This window comes from Stereum hirsutum, assembly GCF_000264905.1.
Source record: "Stereum hirsutum FP-91666 SS1 unplaced genomic scaffold STEHIscaffold_4, whole genome shotgun sequence".
NCBI lineage: Eukaryota > Fungi > Basidiomycota > Agaricomycetes > Russulales > Stereaceae > Stereum > Stereum hirsutum.
This window is the reverse complement of record NW_006763134.1, coordinates 2,477,896-2,503,051: the sequence shown is the minus strand read 5'-3', so window position 1 is coordinate 2,503,051 and position 25,156 is coordinate 2,477,896. Positions and strand designations below refer to the sequence as shown.

Sequence of the window (25,156 nt, the reverse complement as noted above, 5' to 3'; positions counted from 1 at the left end):
ACCAGCGTGAAAGCAGCGCTCGATGAGGCCGCTCGAACCGGCGCTGCCGTCGGGCCTCCCACATCCCCATAGAGTAACACCTCGTCATCGGTTGGCTCAGACTTCACAGCGGGCGCCTCACCGGGCTTCCATCTTGACTGAAACGGAACTCATGCGTGACACTGAACGAGAAGGAGGCGCAGAGCCTGAGAAGGAAACTTCACTCCCTGCTCGAGAACGCAGGAGAGCAGCAGGGTTCGTCTTCAGATAGGTTCTCAGCTCGGCAGCATCGACCCAAGCAGTGCCAATAAATTTTCCTGGGTCCTTTTGAATGTCATGAGAGGAGTATCTCTACAAAAGGAGGCATCAGAGTGAGGTTGAGACGAGAATTGACCGCAGAAAATTACCCATTCACGAAATCTATCCAGTACATAGGCCGGAACGTTGTGGGCGAGGTCGGGGTCATCGAGCTCGACGTCGTTCATGGCAGTGGGATGGAAAGGGGTGACAAATAATATTTATTACAGAATCTACATATTTCAACATTTTCGTGGCTTTCGGGCGGACAATTTTGGGGATTTGTTTTCGCCGCTCCGTTTAGACACTGTTTGTAGTAAGTCTGGAACACGCGGCGACGAGATACGCCACTGTGGGCAGGCACCGCCCACAGTGGCGTATCTCGTCGGGCCTTGGCGGTGCCTGACGAGTATGACTGTGGCGTATGTTGTATGTACTCTCTTCATGATGGTCTTCGGGGGACGGAACCTCTCTCTGGTCTGTATGTCCAGCATCTGAACCATATTGGCCGTTTCAGGTCAGATATACTGGAAAGGTCTGCGCAAAGGACGTACAATGAAAGACAAATACATCCTCAGACTGGGAGTCTTGAACCAGCGATTGCATCTGCGCCACCTGCCATAAGCGAGAAGTGTAAACTTTCGATACACGCGTAGCTTCGACCGAGGACGACGCACTATATTATCCTTGGAAGGCCACGTATCAGATGCACGATCCTCCAACTTCTCATCCGTCATGACCACTATATCCGCCTCTTCGAACCCAAGATAACCTTCACAGGACCATAGTACCGTGTCAGGCGATCAGCGATCTCTTGAGTTCTATAATAGGTTTTGATATGTAACTCACGAATCAACACGTCCTTGAGCCCTTGAACATCGCGGATGGACCCCTGCAAGCGTCCAAAATACTCGTGCTCCTCCCCCCACTGATAGTTGATACCGATGAGCAGGGCCTTCCTCCGTCCTACGCGCTCACGCTCTTTGCTTCCGCTGCTGGACCGACGCGGTAGTGGCAAGCGCGGGATGCTACGGACGACCTTGGAAAAGACAGGGGCCATCTTTCACCACCGGCCCAGTCGATAGTGGTGGTTCGAGAGAGAGAGGAGCCGGACGGATAGGTCTCGTCGACCTGGGCAGTGCATACACAGCCGCATACTAGTAGAGACATTGAATGATGAGCTCGAGACTCAATATTTAATTTCAATGATTCGAGTGCCTGACTTCAAAGCGCTCATGTTGGAATCGCTTTGGGAAGGAGTGTCCCACCGCCACTTACCAGGCGCCCACTTGCACTTACACGGTTCCAAGGAACTGTACCAATCGACGAAAGGATTTATGATGGATCGAAGAGTTCCTGAAGCTGTTAGATCCTGTGTGATATCTATGGAGCTATCATAGCAGAAGAAGTGCTTGGTGGCAGGATATTCCTATGCTTACAAGTTTACAACTGTGAATCTGATTGTGGCGTTGATGGTGTAAAGCTGTTGCAATGACAGCAGTCCCTTGACTAGGAGATGAACATACTGTGGATGTGTGAACAGAACATGTCCTTGAATTGAGTAGTAGCAAGGAAGTGACTCGATATAGCTATGCGTTATTCTCAAAAAACTGTCGTTGATTGCAGTGAAGACGACGTCGAGCGACGTCGATATCGAGTGGCGTTTCCCGCTGTGGCGCCGATCATTTTGTGTCTTGGACTTGAGAGGCCAAAACTGTATCATTGTCAGCCAGTTGTAGCAGAAACCTCGCATTGTCCACATTGCTGAAGTAGTGACTGCGAGGTCTTGCGAGAAATTGAAACAAAGCTGTTGAGCTTCATGATCGCCCTAGACAGCCAATCACGAGATCTATGCGGCACAGACAGTACAAGTATGAAGGCAGTGGAGAGTTCGATAGACATAACCCGGGAGACAGACGATAATGGTAGGGTTATACGACTTCACATGATAGGCTCGGTGGGAGGACATGAAGGAACGTCATGCCCACGAAGAAAAGCCTTCTTCCCATGACCATCATCTATTGCGCGGTCTGTAATATTGACAACGTTTGTTTTCGGAAGGCTGAATTCGGGTGAAGTTCAAAGTCGCTATAATCGAATGAATCACACGAGGTCGTCCGTGGCGTCTTGGTATACAACGTGTGTCGAGACCAGTGGTTGAATCGGCTTCTATACTCGAGATTACGAGCAGTGCCCCGCTGTGAAATAAGGACAGATGATTGTAGCAGGGAGAGAACACAGAGAAGAGGGGAGGACTGATCGGCATGATCCCAGGACCGTGTAACAACCTGTAACAACAATGTGTCGATTGAGTCGATGATCACGGTAGGCTTGCTATAACTCACCAATAACATAGACGGTGAGTACAAGATACGATGAATAAGTTAGTTGAGGAGATATCGTTCGAGAAGATGTCCAAGAACAGGGACAGTACACCTGTCGTGAGCGACCCAGTCAGAGCACACGTAAGTTAGAAGGGTTGAGAAGGAGCGCCGCGAAGATGCAATTCGGATGAATGTCCCCCCGCAGACGATGTAGTGTTGTTGAGCCAAATTCAGAAAGAATTAGAATGAGCACCGAAGACGACTTCACAGAAAATGTATTGGGGGGCGAGCACGATATATAGTGAACAAGACGAAGCCGGTGCGATATGATTTCGCAGAATCGCAAGTCGACAGTTTTGACAGGCCGCACGTCGGAGTTCAAATTCATACGGCACGGCGTGCGAACGCCACCCAGTGGGCCACATCCTCTCTGAACCAAATCATGTATTAGACGACCGTAGGATACAATGATTAAGATGATTAGTACGGATGAAATTAATGTAGTTAGTACAAAGGCGAGTTATACCGATATCTACTAGTACACAAGCAAAGGGGGATAGATAGTGAGGGACAAAACGAGGTGAGACAAGCATTCACTGGCGCCGAATGTCCAGACGTAACTGGAACTCCTTCCTGGCAGAATAATCATGTCCAGGGCGACCCATGATAAACACCTCGTCCCCTCTCTATGGTCAAAAATATCAATCCCTGTTCTCGGTTATAAGGCATGGTCAAAGATGGACGTACAAGGTGGCTCAAGCTTCCTATCTGCAGAAGGAAAAGGGCTTGTTCATGATCATGATGTAATTGGAACTGTGCGACTACTGCGTACCTGTGGTAGTTGTACTTCGAACTTCAGAGCCTCGTTCAATTCTTCCCTCTGCTCTCGGGTGAGTGTGTCGCCATATTCGTGCACCCATTTCTGCGCTTCAACGTGCTTGATGCAGGCAAAGCGGAAGAGTGCTTCACTGCGGTCCAGCGTCAACTGAAAAGGACGCAAGGACAAATTCGTTTATCACTTACTCAATCTTCTTCTTTAAGGCCGTCACAGTCACCGCCGGATTAGTCTCTATTACACAGTACGCCACGCTGGTTCAGCTCGGCGTATTAGAACATGATATTATTGGACTCACGCAGTACTCTGGCCAGTGCCTGTTGAACAAACGTAGGAAAGACATGGTTGAGTCTTTGTGTACAGCATAAGGAGACAATGGGTGGACCAACCTTAGTCATGGACCCATTAGACTCAGACGAAATCGAGCTCCTGGACTGGTCTGCCGAGGAAGCCCCGTCTGATGTCTCAACCTCCCAGCTGAACTGGTGGTCGGCGCACGAGGATATTGAGATCTATTTACCGAGAATTTATATATTATTCACTTCTAGAGCACACAGTATTATCATAAAGACTCACCACAATAGGGCCTGAACGCCTTTCGAAACGACAGTGTGGCCCACACCGGGTTTGGGAAGACGAGGTTGGCGGGTTGGACGACTCGGTACCAATGGGCTCAACTTTGGATCCACGAGTTTGACTCCTCATTGTCCCTCGCACTTTAGTCCTCAACTTGGACCCACGACTTCGGAGATACTTCTGGCCGCGCCGAATATACCCAATATCAAGAGTGAGAGCTCGAATCCTGAAGCATGTCTGCGCAACTCCAGGACTGGGAGGCTGCACAAGTTCCGCTAGCGTTCGAGCCCTTTTCAATTTAAGTCGAACGTACACCAACGAACGGGAGCTTACATGTGGATCCTCGACGTTTCTCGGAGCAATTGCACTCGTAATGCAAAAGATCCAGCAATGTTCCAGAGTGACACGAGTCGAAGATTGCCTACGATGACTAGTTGGTTTCGTTCGATTAACAATTGAGTTGGATTGAATATGACGTACCGTCAGTCTGCTTCCCTCAGGCAAAGGACGGACGAGTAGCTTGTGCAGATCCTGCGGGAGTGTTCGATGACGAATCAACAACCCATTGACCTGGAACAACTATGCGGGGACTCACGTCGTCGACTATTTGCTCCAAGTCAGAAGTAATGAGCACTGTGCGATGTGACGATTTAGCACCGCACCGCCTGCTCTTTGCAGGTTTGATAACCAACCTTCGTCAAGCCCATCCTTCTCGTTTGAATCGTTGATGGCCTTTCTCTGGTCCGTGTGGCCCGCATCTGACGGCGTGCAACTCATATCAGTCGGCTGAGCAATAGAAGAGACAGTATATAGTACGACTTACAATGAAACACGAAGACATCTCCAGGTCGAGCGTCCTGTACAAGGGCCTGGATGGCCTTGATCTGTGTATCTGGCCGTCAAAATCATTTATTTACTGTGATTGAGCATGTGCATACACACAATATTCGCCTTGGTAGGAAGCATCTTCCGATTTTTCGGGTCCTTTTCTTCGTCCGTCATGACCGTTACATCCTTCTCTTTGAAGCCATGATAAGCTGCGACAAATGAAGAATCAATGAGTATATTCTGCCCTGCAGTGAACAATGGTGAAAGGCGACTTACTAATCAAAGTATCCCTGAGCACCTTCACATCGTCGATGGGTCCGCTGAGAGAGCCGTACAGCTCACTTTGCTGATGAAGATAGTTGATCCCGATCAACAAAGCCTTCCGCTTAGTTTCACGGGCCCCAAAACCAAAACGCTGCAGAGGCGAGATGCACTGGCTGACGACAGGGAACACCATGGGTGGAACTGGCACTGGAGGGAGTCGACGATGGTGGTGGATAAGAGGAGGGGGTTGATAAAGAGCACGCAGGGCGCAAAGTTATTAGTCGATCTTCCATTCATCGCAAAGAGGTCCTGTACACCGGAGAAGATGAATGGCGGGAACAAGATGTGTGATATATTTGAAACAGGAGCGGGACGCTGAGGGGTACCGCCGAAGCTAACTTGGATAACTTAGGCGGGAAGGAGCATCGCCACAACGATGTGGCCCTGCTAAAGAAGGGCAGATTAGGAAAGCGTCAAGCGTCGCTAAAAACTGGAGGATCCGAGATAGGGAGAAATGCAGTTCGAAGGGAGAGACGAGAAACGAGATGAAGAGCGGTCAAGGATGGAATAACATATGTCCGCGGTGAGTACACAGAAGTCGAAGGTGCGGATACGGTATACCCCGGCATGGAACGATATTGCGGTGACGAGATGGCGGAACCGGAAGCAGAGAGAAATGGTATGGAAGTACAATGGGAACAACGAAGCGGTGGGTATATGTGATGCAGATAGGGAACAGTTCAGGGCAGGACAAGCGATGATGCAAAGCAAGAAGTCACAGAACCAACGATGGTCTCAACGTGTACTTAGAAGACGCTCGGTGTTAACGGTTCGAGGCGACCATGTCAATGAGAATGACGGAAGAAGAATGCGAACGACGGAGGAAGAAGCATATGAGAAAATTAATACAGAGGGGAGAGATGAGTATAATGTCATAAGGTATCAGGCGCGAGCATCGGGATATTGCCAACGACGCTAGGCCACCATCTTCGTCTTGAACCGCGTCTTGCACCAAAATGGGCGTCCTCTGTGCCCAACGAGAAATACCTCATCGGGATCCTGTAAAGTCAGGGTGTATGGTCAGTCCACCTTTATAGTACTCTGATGGCTGTTGAATTGCGCACCAGAGGAGTTAGACTGCCAATCTTAAGAAACATTTCGGTAAGCGATAAATGAGCAGTGGAAGTTGACCAGGGTACTGTTGGCTGACGTACCTGAGGGATCTGAACCTCAAAGTCGCGCAAGTCGTCCTCCCAGTCAGTCATATCACCACCTATTCTCTGGTACACCACCAGCCGTTTACGCCGCGCGAATGCAGACTCGTAAAACTTAGACCTGCATAGGCGCCGTAAGTAACGCTGTATGAGAAAGGTAGAAGAACAAGCTCACCGAAGCTTCTTGCGTAGCTCGTTGATCGTGATGCAGGGATGTTTCCCTAGTAAACCGGAAGTGGTCAAGTGCGGCTCTTTCATGTAGAGAAATCTCATATCGTCACTCACCTAGGATCTTGACCAAAGACTGGGATCGAGAAAGGCTCATGTGAGAAAGAAAGTATGTACATGCAGTATTTACAGAAACTACCTTGGTCATGGAACCTGAATTCTCCATATCATCCTCATAAGCTAGTTGATGGTCCGCACATGCGGAGATGGAGATCTATCAACCCCGTTCAGCTGCGAACAAGGCAGTGTAGAAATTCGAATAGAGTCCTTACAACGGTAGCCTCTGTCCTCACTTCAAGTTTGCAATGGCTTCCGCATGTCCGCGGAGCAACAGACCGAGCAAACAGGAGCTGGGCTGCAGAGAACTTCCGACGAGATGCGCCCTTTTTTGCTCCCATCTTCATTCGTGCTATGGCATGGACCTTGAGTTTCATGAGAGATAACTTGTCGGGGATGATAGAGCGCCGGATGAATTCTTGCTCGGTAGCGACAGTGTGAACACGGCGTGGACAACGACGGGGTCGCGCTTCGTGTCTTCCAACGACGACCTCAAACGCTAATCAATGAGGTCCACATCAGCACGGCGAAGGGAAGCAGACTAGAATTAACAACAAAATCGTACGCATGGAGTTATGGCGTTCTGGAAATTCGTTACAGCCATAGTGAGTTAGGTCGAGCATAGTACCGGAATGGCAGGAATCCAGTATCGCCTGGTCACCGCAGTGAGCATGTGCGTCGATGAGGCTTAAAAGGAGAGACATTACCGTCAGCCTGCTGCCTTTCGGTAGTGGATCCACGAGGAGCTTGCGGATATCCTAAAATATGCATTAGTCCTCGTATCAAAAACAGACTCGACAAGGTTCTTACATCGTCTATAATCCGCTGCAGATCGGCACAGATCATGACTGCCATACATACACATGTTCAGTTCGGACAATTGTTCCGCCCGCCCAAGTGGCGCGCTACACGGGTTCGCTTTAAAGGCAGTATTTACCTTCATCTTGGCCGTCCTCCTCATTGAGATCGAACTTAGCCTCAATTTGGTCCGAATGTCCCGCAACTACGAACCAGTTAAGAGCATTATTACTTTACCAGCCACCACACTGGACCTACAATGGAAGACAAAATCATCCCCAGGCTGGGCACCGTCAACCAAGGCTTTGATCGCTGCGATCTAACCATGAGCAACTCCCAGGACCAGTTCAGCATAAATACTTGATTTAAATAAAAACTGAGGAGACCCACAATATTGGTTCTCGAAGGCCACGTTTCTGATCCCATGGTATCGTTATTTCCATCGTTTAACACAACCACGTCCTCCTTCTTGAATCCATAACAGTCTGAATGCAACATGAAAAGCCAGATCAAAACCGCACAGCATACACAACGAGGGAAAACAATCTCACTAATGAGCGTTTCTTTGAGCTCACACACATCGCTCGTCGTCCCGTGAAGCTCCGGGTATATGTCCGTGGAGTTATACCGATACGTTATTCCGATCAATAAAGCCTTCTTCTGCCCTTCGCGTCCACTGCCACCGCCGAAGAAATCGGCGGCGGCAGCAAGTTGGCGTTGCAATAGGCGGGGGACAGCAGTCTGAATGACTTTGGATGCCTGGAATCGAGGAAGAGCGGGCATCGATAGGAAAATCCACCACATTGACTCGACAGGTCTATATAGACGGGAGAAAGGCTGTGGGCCAACGGAGCCTTGTTCTGAAAGAACGTCCTTCCATCATCGCATCCGAGGACCACAGTAGCTGTAATCATTTTTCAAGCTAACTGCTGACAGCAGGATCCGAGCATACGCGCGATGGCGGTGCGTGTTGAAATAGAGCACAGGAATCAACATGTCAACCACGTTTTTGCTCATACTTGAAGGAGCCCTCCAATTCCCGGATACATATGCGCATAGCTGTCTGGAGACACGCGGGCCAGCACTCCAAATTTCAGATGTGATTTCCGGGCGTTCGAGCTCTAGACTGGGAGCGTTAAACAACGGCGTGGATGCTACGGATCGCTGACGTCTCGCGCACGAAAGCCAGCGAAGGTGCAATGCCCATGACACGAGGTAGAATGCGGACTTCACAGAGGAATAAACTTCGCACAGACACCTTGTGCAGCTATCGACTATCACATGAGACCGCGAGAAATTCCCGCAAAAAGCGTCACGTACATGCTATAGATACCGGTGTCGGTTCTGAGGAGAAGCATCGCCTACCAAACACGCACGAGAGTCGTGACGCCACAGATGCCATGAATACACAGGCTCCATGGACCTCTTGCATGGATAAAAATGAGACCGCAAGGAGAGAGCTTCTACCTTCGTAGATGTGTCAGTGTCGAAGTGACAGTGCCTGAAGTTACAGCGGATCCTTCACGCGGTATTCGTCTGGAGGATGCTGAGGGCGACCTCGACGGGAATATTGCGGCAGAATCATCAATGATCAGCACTCCTTCAACCTACGTATGGTCCACAAACGAATCTTCCTCCTGAGAAGGACCGGTCACGGCGGCCAAAAAACAAGGGCATCGTCGTGTAAAATGATGATCAGTGAGAGTGGTACGTACGAGATGAAATAACATGTGCGAGGTTAATCACGATCCGTGTGAGCGAGGCAAAGTGGAGAGGATAAAAGCCCGTCGACGAGAGACGAAGGGTCGAAGATCTCGAGAACCTGTCGCAATCATGCCTTTCGCAGCAATCTCTCCCATCGCGCTCGCCGTGCCTCTCGTGCTCATTCTACCAACGCTCGCCCAGTCGTGTACCTTCACTAACATTCCAGACATGGCGCCTGGGGTGTTCAACGCTTCAACCTGCATTGAAATCAACGCGCCGTTGAGTACTGCATGGGACGTACTGCTCGACTTCCCGTCCTATCCTGACTGGAATCCGTTCGTCCGGTAAGAAAACATCAGCAAATCAGTGATGGCAGCCGAGTGCACTAACACACCCTCTACACAGCTCGCAGACCGTGACAGACGCGTTCGGTATTCCTCTCGATGATCAAACGCCACACGAGAATCTCCGCGCCATCATCGACTGCCAGATTCCGCCTCTTCCTCTTCCCGTGAACGCCAGCACACCACCGAATCTCCTGCACGCCCAGTCGTCGTTCGAGAACATCACCGTAATCGACGAGAACTTGAACCGTGTCGCGTGGCAGAGCATCATGCTTCCCCAGGTCGTGTTAAATGCAACGCATTGGCAGGCTTTCACCGTGATAGAGGGAGAGGATGGCAGTCCTGTGACGCTTTACGAAAGTTTGGAGGTTTATTATGGTCCGCTGAGCTATGTGCTGGACGCATTATTCGCGGAGGGATTGCAGGAAGCTTTTGTAGCTCAAGGTGTGGCACTAAAAGCTAGAGTTGAGGGGATGGCATAAGCATGCATGAGACGGTAGCCTCATTATCACATGTATGGGAACCCAAGTTGATGCATTGGTGAATACCATCTTGATTGCCCCGCAACGCCAGAGGGAGTTGCTCGTCCTTTTAACTCACCCGATCGGAAGAGATCGTCAAGCTCACGCTCCATGAGTCGACATTCGAACTGATGGAAACGTACCATAGGGTTTAAACAAGCCTCGATATATGGGATAAGAACATAGGAAGCTGGCACCACTTCAACTGACTTGTACCTTGCATTCTAGTCGCGCTTTCTCCAAAGAGATAGAGCAGCCATAGTGAGCGACAGAACACAACGCGAAGGTGGAAAGCAATGGTTGTTGAAAGAGAGAATTTTTGGAGAATTTAGCGCCCGAGCACAGCCGCCCGAAGCTCGAGCAACACGATAACGTGATCTTCACGTGGCCGCGCATCCTCCTCCGACGGAGTGGCAAGAGTGGCGCAGTTCTGACCGTATGTACCGTCTGTATAATAAGTTGCAGACAACTGCACTCAAAATGCACCTCAGACTAGTTTCTCTAAGGAGCGGGTACTTAAACGAGTTTACAATGGCACACGAATGGAACGATAATAATATAATTAGGGCGCTCAGATAGCATGGCGGAGAACGGCGCTTCGCGGTGTAAGTGCCAGCGTGTATTGAGCGTGTAAGTAGACACTTGGTGTAGATGGTGTGAACGCACAAGTACACTGTCTGCCACTTCTCATTGACGATCAAGCTGCAGCCAAGCGCAGAATGAAACAGCACCACTCAGTGTTTTATGGTGTTACTGAAATAAGGAGCGCTACATACATGAGATGGTAAAGGCTCATCCGATTTCTGACCCGGAGACTACCATACCATTGATCACCTCAAAGCCCTAGATCTGCGACAGCATCCCTATGCATAAACAAAATCAATCCACACACAGACAAGACATCCCATTATAAAATAAAAGACACACCTGATGTCTCTCTCGTCGATAGGTATAGGCAGCACCCAGCCCACGAACTCGCCTATCCCGCCCATCGGTAGAGTCACGATCCCTCCAAACCCACTGACTATCGTCCGCTTCAATCGGAGCCTCTCTCGGAGTCGATACACCAACATGACATTCCCCAATCCAAGCCGCTCCGCATCCCGCATACTCAATTGGTACTTCCGAAAGAGGGTTTGTGTGACTGGGCCGCCTGTCATGGAAGGCGGGCAGAGCTGGTTGAAAGCATTGATCGCCCATGTTTTGGGCAGCCCAAAGCGGTCGCATATCAAGATCTGCTCGATAGGGTCCTCGAATTTCATCTTCTTGAGAGCACACAGCGCTTTGTCCTTGATATCCTCCATGTCCCATCGCCCGGCAAGATCTAGAACGCCTCTCCACTGAGACTCTGTCTGTGGCGGTATTTTAGGTCTGTGGCTGTAGAACCGGATAGTCGCTACCGTCAGCATAGTGCGTGAGAAGGGAGAGCCAGGAGCAAGCATCGTGCATACAGCCCATAAACTAAAACAAGAACATTACAAAAATGCTCGCTCTTCGTGCCGTCCAGAATAATGGGACACCGATCGACACAGCCTTCTAAAGGATTCGGAGGTGGAGGAAGGTTCCTGAAGTCATCGAAGAAGGGAGCGTGTCTTGCAAGGACCTGCAGCCTGAAGCGATAAATATCTCTCTCAACCTGTACGCATTGCAGTGGTGATCAATGACTGCCCGAAACGCATGAGGATCAAAACCACAGGGTAATTGCACGCTTACTTGGAAAATCACATCGCCATCGGACAGGTACCACAGCGGATGTCGACGAGTAGTAGCCATTATGACCGTCGCGCTATGGCTTGGTATTGACAGCCAGGTAGAGATGACTGCGAAGGATAAGTGCCATTCGCAACGAGGACCTAGTGAGGCATACGTGTGAGATGTCCCCTTCCGTACGTCTTTCGCACGACATCTCTGCTGTTCCAGGGGAGGCTTCTGAGAAAGCAACGTAAGTATACTGTGAGGCCTGTATCGTCATATTTGTCTGTAACTGTTGGAAGACTGAAATAAGGAAAGGGGGGCAAGCCCTTGCCTCACCCCACGGACGAACGCACCTGCAGCCAGACACATGTCTTTGCACATGTTGATCTCTGTGCTCGCATGAGAAACATAGACAAGTGACCAAGTTTATCGTCCCTGGCCGAATCGGCATGACTGCAATAATACTCAAACATAAGCATACTGAAGCCGGTTTCATGTTCCTGAATAGAGAGATAGGGTGGATTTACACCTGCCGGTACCAGGGCGTCGCAGGTTAAATATCCATCACAGCCTTTGCGCAAAAACATGGCCTACGGATAAATACCACAGGAAATGATGTCAGGATGGGTAAAGATGGGCGTACCTCAGCCCTGAGGACGAATACAGCATCACGAATGACGAAGATATGATGCAAAACAGCACCAGTACAGTGAACCTTGCTCTGGTTCTTTCTGCTAGATCGTGCCGCAATCGTACATGCGAGGACGAAGTTGTGACAAACTCGATTGTGTGGCACAAGACACGGATGTGGCGCCACCGAGAACGAAGGACATATAACTCGAGGAGCGATATATGTTTGGCGAGAGACTGAACAAGTGAATCCGTACAGAAAGAAATAATAAAACTATGATAAAAGACAGGAGAGAGATCGTCAGTAGTCGCCCACAGACTAATTGGAAAGAATGGAAAAGTGAAGGGTACCGTACATGAAATGTTCTGCTCTCTTCGTCACTTCATCCACAACCTCTGCATTTGTCCGCACCTCTGCCCCCTATTTCTTCGTCTCCTCGCCATCTTACCTCCCCACTTTCCTTCTCGCAGAACCGCGACAAGCCTCCTTCGTCGATACCGGATATCCAGGTCTCGCGCCACAACCCTTAGACCATCTCTCCAACATGACTGCCAATATGTGAAGCGGATTCGTGCGATGGGATGTAATGTGGTCGTTTAGTCGCGATTGTGTGCTGCCGCTGCCAATGTGAATGTTCGTGCACTGCTGCTTTCTACTCCCCGCCATAGCATGAATACCGGCGGGAAGCTGACTGTCTTCGTGGTCGTCTTCGACCTGACCGCATGCGTATTCAGCATGAAGCAAGACTCCCGATGCCAAAGAGTAGGGCACGACTCACGAGAGGACATTGAGACCAAACGTAGGGATACATAAGGTCCGGCTTCGTGCAGTAGAGTTTCGCCCATTCAGTGCGCTGTTGTCTTCAAGTTACCCGAGCCACCGCCACAACTTCTCACTACACCTCCGTCTACAGCTCTACTAACAACAGACGAATACGTCCGTGATGACCACATCTCCTTGACGCTGTCAGCGGTACCTAAGTGATGCGTGGTTTCTTCGTTGCCAGTTGTCCACTCTTGCCGCTTTGGAGACATCTTCCTTGCGCACGTCGAGGTGAGATAGGTTGTACGTTCCTAGATGGAGGGTAACATCAGGGTGGATGGAAATGCAGAAGTCGAGAGACACGCTGCCAATCTACGAATGCAGGGATGTATGAGTGTTTTGAAGAAGCAAACAAAGGCGGAAGATGACGCGAATGGAGGAGGGGCGATGGAGCGTAAATGGCGGATCTCGATATGTTCCGTATGCGATGGCGTCTTCATGGCTCGGAGAAGATACCATACTGACCTTATATGCATCCATAGCACCCGCGAGCTATCCGCACATCCCAGCCAGATTCCTCGTCATCCTCTTCCCCAGCTCCCGAAACTAGGTCTCGCCACCGGCTTCCGATCTGATTTGTCTAGGGTGAGTAGTTTCCGGTAGCGGACGGATTGAGTCGGATTCAGTGGTGCTTGAGTACGGAGGGGTTGAGAAGGGACCGTGGATGAGAATGTGAACACTGCCGAAGGTGGCAGATAATTTTTGGCCATCTGTGAAGTGATGGGAAGTGAATCTTGGGTGAGGTCTCGAGGTCGGGCTGCTGAGGGAGTTTCTATTCGAATTGTGTATACATTTGATAAAATGACCTCTACTGCACGGTTTTGATGGTGCACGTATGAGCTGCTTCGTAACTTTCTGTCGGAGACACTTCGACGTCGTCGGCAACGGCAGAAAAGTCTAAGGAAGACGATGAAGCAGCCTGGCTTAGATTGGTAAAGCAGTACGAACCAGCTTCTCCGAGAGCTCTATAAATGTATGCTTTTAGTCGGGAAACTTGGTGTATGGTTCAAAGGATAGGCCGACCGAGAGGGAGGTGCGAAGAGCTCGAGGTCTTGGAACCAGGTCGAATGCAGAAGCTAACAGCCGACGCGGCCTGATTACACGAGAGGTAAGTTATGTTCTCTACGGCATGGTCTCCCGAGGATCGAAAAGGTACAATGAGAGAGAACGAGTCGTCACCGACACCAGCAACGATAGGAAACGGCGTAGACGCGATCACGTGATTTTAGGTTCACGACGCGCGTTCTCTTTTTCTCTGTGTCTCTTCCTTCCTTCCTTGCTCTTTCTTCCTACACCTTCACTGCCTCAGACCTCCATGCCTCACGCTGCCTCTTTGGTCTGTTACAGATATCATAATCATGGTCTGTATGTGATGCTCCTCCTGACACTTGGCGGTTTGGTTGCTGTCCTGGTACTGCGGGAGTAGGGGCATGTAACTGCAATCTACAGGCTACGTGTGCTCTGGCATCCTTCTGGCATCCATCGGATGCTGACTATGACAGCTCTGGATGAATATGACTTGTTGCACCTGTGTGCATGGCACAATTTCTCCTTGAATGGAACCCAAGGTATTCGCCAGTGGCAGGCAGGTGAATTCAAAAGATCGTTCATCGCCGAAGATCCAACGTTGATCCACTTACTTGTTGACGTTATAGTTTTAGGGCTGGCTGAAGGAAGCTAACAGAGGGAGAATGGAAACTGTAGTCGCCTTCGTAATGGACGAGACAGGGTGCCTCATCTGCGGACACGTCAGTCACTCCTACCGACGATCGGGGACGACACGGTGGAGCTTGCTCTGTGTCTTTTCTGCGTCCAAGACGAATCCACCTCTCTTCCTTCTCGAAAACTTTCCCTGTCAGATCTGCCTTGCGATCAGTACATATACTCATCTGATGCGGCAATGTGTTGATGTATATGCGGGCCTATATTCCTGCTCATGTGCGACTCGAGGGAAGTAATCAATGGCCATCCGGGCCCATCCCTCTCTCTAGGAGGACCACCTGCTATTTCTCACTACGTTCATTGAACTCGCTGGTGCACGGCTGATCTCTGTGGTGTGGCAGCCTGATGCGTTTGCGATGCGAAGCGTTTTGTGATAGACGGCAGGGCCACACCATCGTTCTAGCTATAACAGCCGCCCCGAGCAGTCCATCTCTGTCCACTACGAGAATTCTTCACACGAAAAGCGCATCATTTTGAGACTTGACTCGCTGGTACTTCAGTTAGCAGCTGAGGCGGCCCTCGTACCCTCTGCTTGGCCTCAGTCGATAGTGCATATGCGCGCTTAGATCAAGCCTTTGCTTGATCACCTCTCTTTATGGTTGGGTACGCAATCTTTCAGGGATAGTGGGATCTCCCCGTTCCCGAAACTCGACTATTGTTGAAAATTAAGCCGCGTATGGCAAATTTTCAAACACTGATATTGTTTGCGAAAAGCTTGGTCCGTCAAGGTAGAGTTCGGCTGGAACTACTTGTGTTCGGCACCTACGGCTTCATAGTAGTGGTGAACGAGTATTCCCGTTCCCGCGACACATCGAGGCGTCCTTATTGCGCTAGTTTCTGGAATATTGTCCGCACTTTTAAATTCTAGATTCAGTGATCCATAACATCTGGCCCGTTCCCTGCTGATTGCATTGAATTTATCTTTTCTGGAGGTTCAGGGGGCTAAATGACAAGTATAAGGAAAGATTTCCGGCCTCTTTGAACGCATCCATTTCGTTGCTCACGCCCGAGAGTTGTCTCTGCGGGGCGATACACCGACTAGTTACATTACTTGGTCTTCAGCGCTAACCTGACAAAAATAGAGCCGGCGTGTCAGTGCAGTGCAACGCCACTTGACGTGCGTACAGCAATGCATGCGGGTTGTGCGCGGCTCTCGTTCGTTCGCTCCCACACACTCTCCTTACTGCCTACCGTCCACATCCTAGCCATGGCGTCGACCTCTGAAACTGAGAAAGGGCTGAACTTATTGTCTTTTGGTGAGTTACGATCTGCTGTAAAGAGCATTCTGATTACTCGAAACTGATACAAAGATATGGCATCTGTAGATGGGGGCGGTATACGGGGACTGTCGTCGCTCTTGATCTTGCGCGAGATCATGGAGAGGATCAGGTATCTAGAAGGTCTCCCGAAAGCCCCTCTTCCTAGCGAGTACTTCGACATAATTGGAGGCACGAGCACTGGCGGGTGCGTAGCTATCTACATACTCTCCACAAATTCACTTTGCTCTGATAGTGGCTTATCGAGTAATGTGATAGCATCATCGCCATCATGCTCGGCCGACTGGGCATGTCAGTTGACGAGGCTATCGACGCCTACCGTAAATTGGCCGCAAAGGTCTTTTCAGAGACCAAGTCGCGCTTCAAGGATGGAAAGTTCAAAGCCTCGAATCTGGAAAGTGTGGCCAGGGAAATCGTGCGGGAGCGAACGGGGAACCCAGAGGAGAAAATGCTGGTACCTGATGCTACGGTACCCAAATGGTGCGTGTGCTGCTCTGCAATCGTTGTTCATCGATACTCACAAGGATCGTTTGCAACAGCTTTGTTTGCGCTATGGCTGCGGCCAACATGGAGGCCGGCGTTCCCACTCTCATTCGTACCTATCGAGCTCCAGACAATTTTTTGCCGGACTGTACTATCATCCGAGCAGTCCGTGCTACAACAGCGGCTCCCACATTCTTCAAGCCGGCCTACCTCGACGAATCTGAAACGGCTGCATACATCGACGGCGGCATGGGCTGCAACAATCCCGTCGACTGGGTGCTCATCGAAGCTGAAAACTTATTCCCTGGTCGTAAGGTCGCGTCTATTGTTAGCATCGGCACAGGACACCCTGGAACAATCTCAATTCCAAAAGCCGGGCTCTTTCAGCGAGTGTTGCCGCTTGACGTCGTCAACGCCATTCAGCGTATCGCGACCGATTGCGAACGAAAGGCAAACGAGATTGAAAGGCGGTTCGTGAACATATCCGATGTGTACTTTCGGTTCAGCGTAGATCAGGGTCTTCAGGGCATTGGTCTGGGAGACTGGGAGAGGTCGAAAGATATCGAGGGCGCAACGCAGCAATACATGCGTCTTGAGCGTGTTCACAAACCGCTCGGACGAGCCGTTGCAGTCATACGAGAGCGCAAAGGGATTATTCCTGTAAACCAGATTAGTACGGCACGCATTCATTCTTGATCACTCAAGGTTCTCTTATTCATTGCTCTCTTTGAATAGACAGTGTGGTTCGCACGAAGGTTGTCAATAAGCTCGGTCTCATGCAGTGTCCTCAGCCCACGGTTCTTTTCACCGGCCGAGACGAGGTTCTCTCAAAGATGAAAGATTGTGTTATAGACGGTTCGGATGAGAGACATATCTTCACTGTACATGGTCTCGGTGGAGCGGGGAAAAGTCAGACGGCCTTCAAATTCGTCGATCTTCATTCTGCTGAGTCAGTCATTTCGCGAGCACATACGTTCTCATAGACTTATTCAATCTATTGCCGCCACAAAGGTTTTCAGATATCTTCTTCATCGACGCAAGCTCTGAGGAGACAATCACCGTCGGCCTCAGCGACATCGCCGTTGCCAGAGGAGTAGGAGAATCACATCACGATGCACTCTCGTGGCTGGCCTCCCAGCATACAAAGTGGTTGCTCATATTCGATGGTGCCGACGATACAACCAGGAACCTCCACGAATTTTTCCCTGGTGGAAAACATGGTGATATTCTGGTCACGTCGCGTAATCAACAGGTCAAGCACCATGCTCGTCCCCAAGGCGCCTCCTACGAGTTGCTGGGGCTCTCTATTGATGATGCAATGATATTGCTGCTCAGGACGGCCGGTTTGCGTGAAGATATCATGGCCGGAGATCATGCGACAGAGAGTGCTGTTGCCCTTCTCGTGAAAGTAAGCGGATCACAGCCCCTTCAACTGTTTTTTCACTAACTATATGATCCTCATACTGTAGGAGATGGGCTGCCTTGCTTTAGCTATAGTACAAGCAGGCGCTTACATCACTGACACCGGCTGCTCAATCACGGAGTATTTGGAAGAGTATCAGAAACACCGCAGGGAACTCCTAGCGAAGCGCGGCGTACAGCAGTCCGACAAGTACAAGTATTCCGTCTACACGACCTGGAATCTGAGTTACGAGCGACTTGGCCTTCCCGCGCGCGTGTTCTTACATCTATGCGCGTTCCTCCACTACGACGGCATATCAGAGACCATCTTCAGACGTGCCGCTGAAAAAATAAGAAGATTCAAGCCGTCGATACCTTTGACCGACTTCGAACAGGCGTCATTCGACAGCGCAAAACAATTCTTATCTTCCTTGATGGACGAACACGGGTGGAGTCGTCCAAAATTCCTTGCCATCACAACGGAGCTCCGTTCGTTCTCTCTCATCCAACATGACCCAAGAAATCACTATTACTCCATTCATCCGCTTGTTCACGACTGGTCCAAAACGACCATCGAAGATACGAAGGCATGCCATCTGTCTACACAGTCAATCCTTTCCGCTTGCATCAGACACTCCTCAGATGTAACTTCCGACAAATTCAGACGTAGTCTCATCTCTCACGTGAATGAGGTGCTAAAAGAGCCGAGGAGTTGCACGGTATCTGACTTCGCCACGGAATGGGCACTGGTGCAACGTGATGCCGGCCAATGGGAGAGGGCAGCTGAGCTCGGGAAAGAGGTGATGGAAACGAGGAAGCGAGTACTTGGTGATGACCATCTCGCTACAATATCAAGTGTGTCGAACTTTGCAACCACATACTGGAAACAGGGAAGCTGGAAAGAGGCCCAGGAGCTCCCGCTTGCTCGTCTCCAGCACCGTCCCGTACAGCTCCTCGATCTCTTTCCACCGGCCCTGATTCGAGTATGTGGCTGCGAGGTTTGACATGCTTGATAGTGTGTCGGGATGGTCCTCACCGAGCACCCGCTTCCTCGTCTCCAGCACTGTCACCTCCAGCTCCTCCGCCTCTTTCCACCGGCCCTGGTTCCGGTATGTGGATGCGAGGTTTCCCATGCTTGTTATTGTGTCGGGATGTTCCTCGCTGAGCACCCGCTTCCTCGTCTCCAGCACTCTCACCTCCAGCTGCTCCGCCTCTCTCCACCGGCCCTGATCAATGTATGTGGTTGCAAGGTTTGCCATGCTTGTTACTGTGTCGGGATGCTCCTCGCCGAGCACCCGCTTCGTCGTCTCCAGCACCGTCACCACCTGCTCGGCGAGGACCATCCCGACACAATAACATGCATGGCAAACCTCGCAGCCACATACTCGAATCAGGGCCGGTGGAAGAAGGCGGAGGAGCTGCAGGTGATGGTGCTGGAGACAAGAAAGCGGGTGCTTGGCGAGGAGCATCCTTACACACTACTAAGCCTGGCAAACCTCGCATACACATACTGGAGCCAGCATCAGTCGGAAGAGGCAAAGAAGTTGGGAGAATCTGTGGTGGATTTTTGCAAACATGTACTCGGGGAGGAGCATCCCTACACACTGACCAGGATGCAAAATCTCGCAGTGACCTATCGTGACCGAGGAAGAACCGAGGACGCGGAGAGACTGGATGCAGTTGTGAGAGAAACGAGAGCCAGACTGGGTAGCAGAAAGGATGTTTGAATCCTTGTATTAATTATTCCTGGAGTTCGGATTCTATACCACTGTCCGATGACGATAGACATTTCTCAATCTACTGCTCCATACACCAGCATCTATTCGCACAGATCCATGTTCATCGTCTAGATCCAAAATCCGCATACCCTTGTAAGTACAATACAATGACCAGAGTTATACTCACATCGTGGCCGGTGTTCACATAGACTCCAATCGGTAGGTACTCCCGAGCAATATGTGTCCCAAAGGAGATCCAATTGAGATGATACGCGGTCATTATTTGCTTCCTCGTCATCTTTGAAGAGTGTCATGACGATCTGGAGGGCGGTATGCGACAAGCAAAAGAAAACAAGAAAAAGAAATGTGTACGCAGAGATGGTTTACATTCGCCCAGCAAGATTTGACCAGGCGGCAGTAGCGGTGTGATGGAGACGATGGCAATGACGCGAGAACTGAATGGTATTTTGGCGAGAATTGACGGGTGGCACGACAAGCAGTCTGATGCAGGAAGATAGATTAGTTCGGCAGAAATGAGCTGATAAGCAAGTGGATATTTACACTGTTTGGAGAGGCGAGCATGCTATGACGGTGTAAACACATCGAGACTCTCGGGTTAACGACATACGAGGACGACATCGCAGACAACAGTACGCACTATGTTATCTCGTTTTCCCTTGCTGGTCAATTCCCAGTCTCAGTGTCATATTCGATGATACATAAATCTCCTCGTATACCCGTAAACACCTGTACCATTCGGAATGAGCGACAATGAAATACTCACCGGGAAAAATATACGTGTCTATGGTCGTACACCTCTTGCAGTTCACGCCTTCATTGCTCTCATAATAAACGCAATGAGCATGAGAGAGACGTTCACGTTTTTCAGACCCGAGAATCAGCGGGTTGCAGACATCCTCACAGAATCGCCTCTAATATAGATGGTGTCCGATTGATAGAGCTGTCTACCCAGTTCGAAGTATGCGAGAAGTCAAGCATAGTCAGATTCGCCAAGTGCAGAAGAGACGAAACCAGAGGCAGTCAATCTCCCAGATCAAGTCGAAATAGCAGCAAAGGTTCTCAGGCTGAAGAAGAACCGAAGGAAGGCTCAGAGACGATCGTCGATTCGAGCTAGGCTATGGTCGTCGCAGACTGTCGTAGGCTCTCGTCCATCACTGCATAATCTAGTCCTTTGCGGAGAGTAAAGATAGTGTTCATGATGGAGGCGTGTTAGTAATCAGAACGATGCAATACATGCCAGTGACGATTCATCCCATGAAAAGCGACAGAATTTAGGTAGAGCTGCGAGGCTCTACTGCACGGCTATCCGATCTGTGGACCATAATCAAGCACTGTAGCCATCTATTATTTTCTGAGTCCAGTCAAAGGTTGAATAATATGTCAACCATCCGCGCCGATGGGCACGTCGGTGGCTTCAATCCTAGCGAGCACGAGGTGATAGTACCCGCAACATAGCAAGTGATAAAAGCTAAATGGAGTATCGATCTCACCGTAGGCGCAGCGCTGATATGATGGGTAGTCGATGGTCCGGTGCTTGTGCTGTTGAAAGATGCGGTCGCTCACAGATGGAGGAAGAGACTGATGAAGGAGACTGATGCAGGCAAGCTCGAGAGATCAGAAATGATGGTGCTCGGCGATCGGCGTGCGGATCAAACATCGCCGGCCCTCTCGCCTATCTCTCGCCTATCTCTCGCTCGCTCCCGACCCGAAAATGAAATAACCGCCGGCGAAGTGGCCCCGCGCTGTGTGGCCACAATCTCTTCGGTTGACAAAGTTGGAGCCCCTGGCCGCTCTTGAGTCGGCGCTGCCTCTAACTTTCGCACTCATAAGTATCTCCACCGTCTTGTGTGCTGGGCGCAATGCGATAATTCCACCACGAGCTTTAGCGATACCTTCCATTCATATCGAGAGACGCCTCGTATATATTGCAGACGGCGACAAGTCACAGCATCCTTCACTCTTGATCTCAGTCTTCCATATCTTCACCGCAAGGATACCTCGCGGATTGAGGAACTCTTCAGTATGGCACCCATACCACCTACCACGAAGGCCACGCCGACGAAGATGTCAGAGGACCTTGGTTCCGGCAAGGGGAAGGGGAGGAAACGCGCACTGCTGGTTGGGATATGCTACAAGGGAGCAGAGGTATGGCCAGAGCTGGAAGGCCCATGGCACGACGTGAGGCAGATGAGGGAGTTGCTACTTAGTGCGTCCTTTTCGTTCTGAGTACAAAGCTCAGAAGGTCTAAGGAAATGTCTAATCGGTTAGATACGTATGGCTACACGGAGGAGGATATTGTGATCATGACAGACGAACAACCCGTCCACGAAGCATCACGAGTTCCTACTCGCAAGAATTTGGTGAGCGCTCACCGCCTTCATTTCCTCCCTTCTGATTGCACCATATATTGTTGCTAATTTTTTTCTGGTGGTCATGACAGAGACAGGAAATGTGCAAGCTCTCGAAGGACGCTCGGCCTGGCGATACGCTGGTGTTCATGTGTACGTTCCCGAAACCAAACTCTTCCACAGTACACTGAACTGTCGTTATATACAGACTCGGGCCATTCCGACCAGCAGGAGGCTACAACAGACACTAAAGAAGAGGACAGAATGGACGAGCGTAAGTGTTCCTCTGCCTAACAGCACCGCGCCCTAGTCGTTCCTCTACGGCAACCCCTTTCTCCGTGAGTTATCAACATTAGAAAGGAGCTCAGTGTCACGGGACCCCATTTCCAATAGTCAACTGGGCCATCTCATTCGCTGGACACTTGGACGGTGATTGGACTCGGAGACGCGAATGAACCACTGGCGGGGATGCCACATGCATCGCCGTCTGGCTCCTTGCTCTAGCCACAGCTGGGCCACACCATGGCAGATGCTCGGGCTCACCTGTATATGTGTCGAGGCCTCCGGTCTTTTACGGACCTTGTGCTGGACCTCTGACGCTGAAGCTGCAGTCATTGTCCAGTTGGCCACGAAGCCGACGAGCGTAGCTCGGCGGCTTCGTGGCCCGCAAGACCTCCGTGGAGGTTTCGACAACTCTGATAATGAACATGTCCGTTTTCCCTGCGAAGCACGGGCTCCGGCTAGTCACTGTAATATAACGTTGATCGACCCAAACAGTGATCATCTCCAGCGATGAGAGGAAAATCCTTGATAACGTACGTTTCTTCTTCTTCCTCTTCGCCGCCATGGTCTGCAGTGGGGCCACTCCCCAGCTGCCCACCGGTATGCCTGGTCGTCCTTGTGCTGAATTATTTGGCTTTTGACGTTGACAGGAGATCCGCCGAATTCTCGTCGATCCTCTTCCTTCCGGATGCAAACTCTTTGTACGCACCTTCCCTTTTCGAATATCGAGTTCCCATTGCGAGTAGTCTATTTGTTTCATCGAAATTTACTTCCGGGGACTTCGTTTACTTCCACTTCGCGTCACACCTTCCTTCTGCCCCTATCTGTGCGTTCCTGCGCCACACAATACTTCCCGTCTTCGAAGCATCAGTTTCCTTGTAGCTGATTTATTTGAACGATATGCGATACTGATGATTACTGCTGTCTCCAGGCCTTCCTCGACTCGTGCCACTCCGGAACGCTGCTCGACCTTCCTCATCATCACTGTAATCAGGTTTGGGTGCCATGGCTGTCGCAGGGTAAGCGGAGGACAAAGACTTTGCAGAATTGGAATGGTGTGTCCTGTTATCTATTTTTTAAATCTTTTTACAACCCGTGCTAGAATGTCATGCTGACTGCTGATTGATTGTTGGTTGTTTGTGAATACACAGTTAGGGATTTGGCGACGTGTAAGTCCATTGTGATTCGTTGGTATATGAACCTCTAGAGATATCCTGATTCTTTTGGTGTGAATTACACAGCTTCATCATCTCTCTTCTCTCTTCTCGACGACAGTTCTGCCTCTGAAGCGAACACTCCAACCATCTCTCCTTCACCTTCCCCTTCAAGCACTTTTGCGGTTGCCGACTCAACCTCGCCTGCACCTCCATTCTCTTCGAAGCCGGCAGCCCTATCACCTTTACCCCTCTCACCGCTCCAAGACCCTTCCCCATCACCTGGTTTCTCAGCACTCATACCTTCGGTGACTCGTCACCCTCTGTCACCGAGGAGACAACCGTTCACCACACCAACTACGTCTCCCTTACCCGCACCATCGACCGAGCTCGAGTTCACGCCCTCCACGCCACCCCTGACGCCACCTCCATCGTCGCACTCTCATTCCTCGCCCCGACCTCCATTTTCCGATATTTATATCAACTTGAATATCAATACCAAACTCCCGCCATCTACGATTGCGCATGGGTCGAACTCGCTTCCTGTACCCCGTACGAATGATGCTGTACCATCGGATCGCGCGTCCCTTCGTGCAGACGAGATGATCGGACTAGGGTTGAGACCCATTGGAAGGAGTGTTAACGCGGATTCGGGTCCGGGTATCGACGTCGGTGAACGTGAAATTGGAGCGGAAGGTGTGGAGGCGGGCACATCGCTGATGTCTCCGAACACGGCGATTCCGTATACGCCACGCACGCCGAGGAGGAGGGAAGCTCTTAGGGACCAACATGGATTTCCAGCACAGGATGCTCCTCCTATAACGAATCCACAAATCCACACTCAAGCAGACTTACTGACCAACGCAAAGGCCAGCGAGTCTTCAACATCTTCAAGCTCCTTCGCTGCCGACCCGAACCGACGCGCCGACGACCACGACCACTCCCATACTCATGTCCGATCCAACGTCGACAGAAATCCGTACCACTCCCACAATCCGCACATCTACAGCTCGGTCTCAGGCCCCTTTTTTGTCGCTTCTCCCGTGCAGTGTCTGAGTCCCGAGAGCACGTTGACTTGTAACGGATGGTGCGAGAGACCTCCGAGTCCTTTGGTGGGACCGTTGCCGGATGTGGTGAGCTACGACTTCTCTTCGTGTCACTCTTTGAGGGTGGACGAAATACGCCACAGTCACAGTGGCCAGGCACACTATAATCGCCCAACTTGCGCCATGTTGTGCCGGCGGCACACCACAGTGGCGTACATGCATTATCGTCCTTTAGCGTTTACCCCGCTGTGTAACTAGTGTACGGGTATATAAACCACTTATCCAAGTAATGTATATATATGTTTTCTGAGTTACATATGCGCCATTTACAGCACAATGAGAGTTGTGCTCGAGCTGGAAGGAGGCCTTAGATCGAGCCCGGTCCGGATATCCGCCGTGCCGCTTACATACCAGAGTCAAAACGACAGACCCATCGTAAAGAAAGAGTTATTGCTAGCGCTTTCCGGCCTCCTTTATTCTCATAAATGTTCATGGGTACTCGCAAGGCTGTATATGTGTCAGAGAAATTGTTTTTGCACATGTCTATGCATTTGTTCTTCGAGTACAACATACAACTGTACGATATA

At 50.5% G+C, this 25,156-nt stretch overlaps 10 protein-coding genes across 10 annotated transcripts; 5 read left to right on the top strand and 5 right to left on the bottom strand.

Moving 5' to 3' along the window:
- Positions 1–483: 483 nt before the first annotated feature.
- Positions 484–1,386, bottom strand: STEHIDRAFT_120014 (uncharacterized protein). Its single transcript, XM_007302142.1, has 4 exons — positions 1,126–1,386; positions 954–1,048; positions 831–891; positions 484–770 (listed from the first exon to the last, which is right to left on the bottom strand). The coding sequence occupies exons 1-4, from the start codon at positions 1,334–1,336 to the stop codon at positions 577–579; spliced, it is 561 nt and encodes a 186-aa protein (XP_007302204.1). The 5' UTR covers positions 1,337–1,386; the 3' UTR covers positions 484–576.
- A 1,807-nt stretch (positions 1,387–3,193) lies between these two features.
- Positions 3,194–5,296, bottom strand: STEHIDRAFT_109568 (uncharacterized protein; the record flags this gene model as incomplete). The annotated part of the gene is made up of 14 exons (XM_007302141.1): positions 3,194–3,286; positions 3,348–3,368; positions 3,433–3,568; positions 3,624–3,669; positions 3,734–3,752; positions 3,825–3,947; positions 4,012–4,272; positions 4,325–4,432; positions 4,492–4,542; positions 4,607–4,644; positions 4,704–4,769; positions 4,835–4,895; positions 4,954–5,048; positions 5,116–5,296. 14 exons carry the CDS (start codon positions 5,294–5,296, stop codon positions 3,194–3,196), a joined length of 1,299 nt encoding a protein of 432 aa, XP_007302203.1.
- A 722-nt stretch (positions 5,297–6,018) lies between these two features.
- STEHIDRAFT_167177 (uncharacterized protein) lies at positions 6,019–8,183 on the bottom strand (the record flags this gene model as incomplete). The annotated part of the gene is made up of 14 exons (XM_007302140.1): positions 6,019–6,162; positions 6,228–6,248; positions 6,318–6,438; positions 6,493–6,538; positions 6,603–6,621; positions 6,685–6,759; positions 6,818–7,101; positions 7,168–7,255; positions 7,310–7,360; positions 7,413–7,450; positions 7,540–7,605; positions 7,659–7,719; positions 7,791–7,885; positions 7,952–8,183. 14 exons carry the CDS (start codon positions 8,181–8,183, stop codon positions 6,079–6,081), a joined length of 1,281 nt encoding a protein of 426 aa, XP_007302202.1. The 3' UTR covers positions 6,019–6,078.
- A 1,071-nt stretch (positions 8,184–9,254) lies between these two features.
- On the top strand, positions 9,255–10,010 carry STEHIDRAFT_76304 (uncharacterized protein). Its single transcript, XM_007301574.1, has 2 exons — positions 9,255–9,448; positions 9,510–10,010. Exons 1-2 carry the CDS (start codon positions 9,333–9,335, stop codon positions 9,928–9,930), a joined length of 537 nt encoding a protein of 178 aa, XP_007301636.1. The 5' UTR covers positions 9,255–9,332; the 3' UTR covers positions 9,931–10,010.
- An 822-nt stretch (positions 10,011–10,832) lies between these two features.
- On the bottom strand, positions 10,833–11,608 carry STEHIDRAFT_53319 (uncharacterized protein; the record flags this gene model as incomplete). Its single annotated transcript, XM_007301489.1, has 2 exons — positions 10,833–11,340; positions 11,421–11,608. Coding segments are annotated over 2 exons (696 nt in total), but the record flags the coding sequence as incomplete, so codon positions are not given.
- A 1,131-nt stretch (positions 11,609–12,739) lies between these two features.
- STEHIDRAFT_129789 (uncharacterized protein) lies at positions 12,740–13,106 on the bottom strand (the record flags this gene model as incomplete). The annotated part of the gene is made up of 2 exons (XM_007302139.1): positions 12,740–13,009; positions 13,074–13,106. The coding sequence occupies 2 exons, from the start codon at positions 13,104–13,106 to the stop codon at positions 12,740–12,742; spliced, it is 303 nt and encodes a 100-aa protein (XP_007302201.1).
- A 266-nt stretch (positions 13,107–13,372) lies between these two features.
- STEHIDRAFT_155034 (uncharacterized protein) lies at positions 13,373–13,692 on the top strand (the record flags this gene model as incomplete). The annotated part of the gene is made up of 2 exons (XM_007302138.1): positions 13,373–13,537; positions 13,600–13,692. 2 exons carry the CDS (start codon positions 13,373–13,375, stop codon positions 13,690–13,692), a joined length of 258 nt encoding a protein of 85 aa, XP_007302200.1.
- Positions 13,693–16,151: 2,459 nt separating this feature from the next.
- Positions 16,152–17,295, top strand: STEHIDRAFT_53513 (FabD/lysophospholipase-like protein; the record flags this gene model as incomplete). The annotated part of the gene is made up of 3 exons (XM_007301505.1): positions 16,152–16,303; positions 16,375–16,596; positions 16,641–17,295. The coding sequence occupies 3 exons, from the start codon at positions 16,152–16,154 to the stop codon at positions 17,293–17,295; spliced, it is 1,029 nt and encodes a 342-aa protein (XP_007301567.1).
- A 77-nt stretch (positions 17,296–17,372) lies between these two features.
- Positions 17,373–19,727, top strand: STEHIDRAFT_53136 (uncharacterized protein; the record flags this gene model as incomplete). Its single annotated transcript, XM_007301472.1, has 4 exons — positions 17,373–17,572; positions 17,611–17,989; positions 18,072–18,944; positions 19,314–19,727. Coding segments are annotated over 4 exons (1,866 nt in total), but the record flags the coding sequence as incomplete, so codon positions are not given.
- A 2,034-nt stretch (positions 19,728–21,761) lies between these two features.
- STEHIDRAFT_109563 (uncharacterized protein) lies at positions 21,762–23,495 on the top strand (the record flags this gene model as incomplete). The annotated part of the gene is made up of 9 exons (XM_007302137.1): positions 21,762–21,945; positions 22,008–22,099; positions 22,180–22,240; positions 22,296–22,361; positions 22,865–22,902; positions 22,944–22,969; positions 23,020–23,070; positions 23,301–23,388; positions 23,472–23,495. 9 exons carry the CDS (start codon positions 21,762–21,764, stop codon positions 23,493–23,495), a joined length of 630 nt encoding a protein of 209 aa, XP_007302199.1.
- Between the last annotated feature and the right edge of the window lie 1,661 nt (positions 23,496–25,156).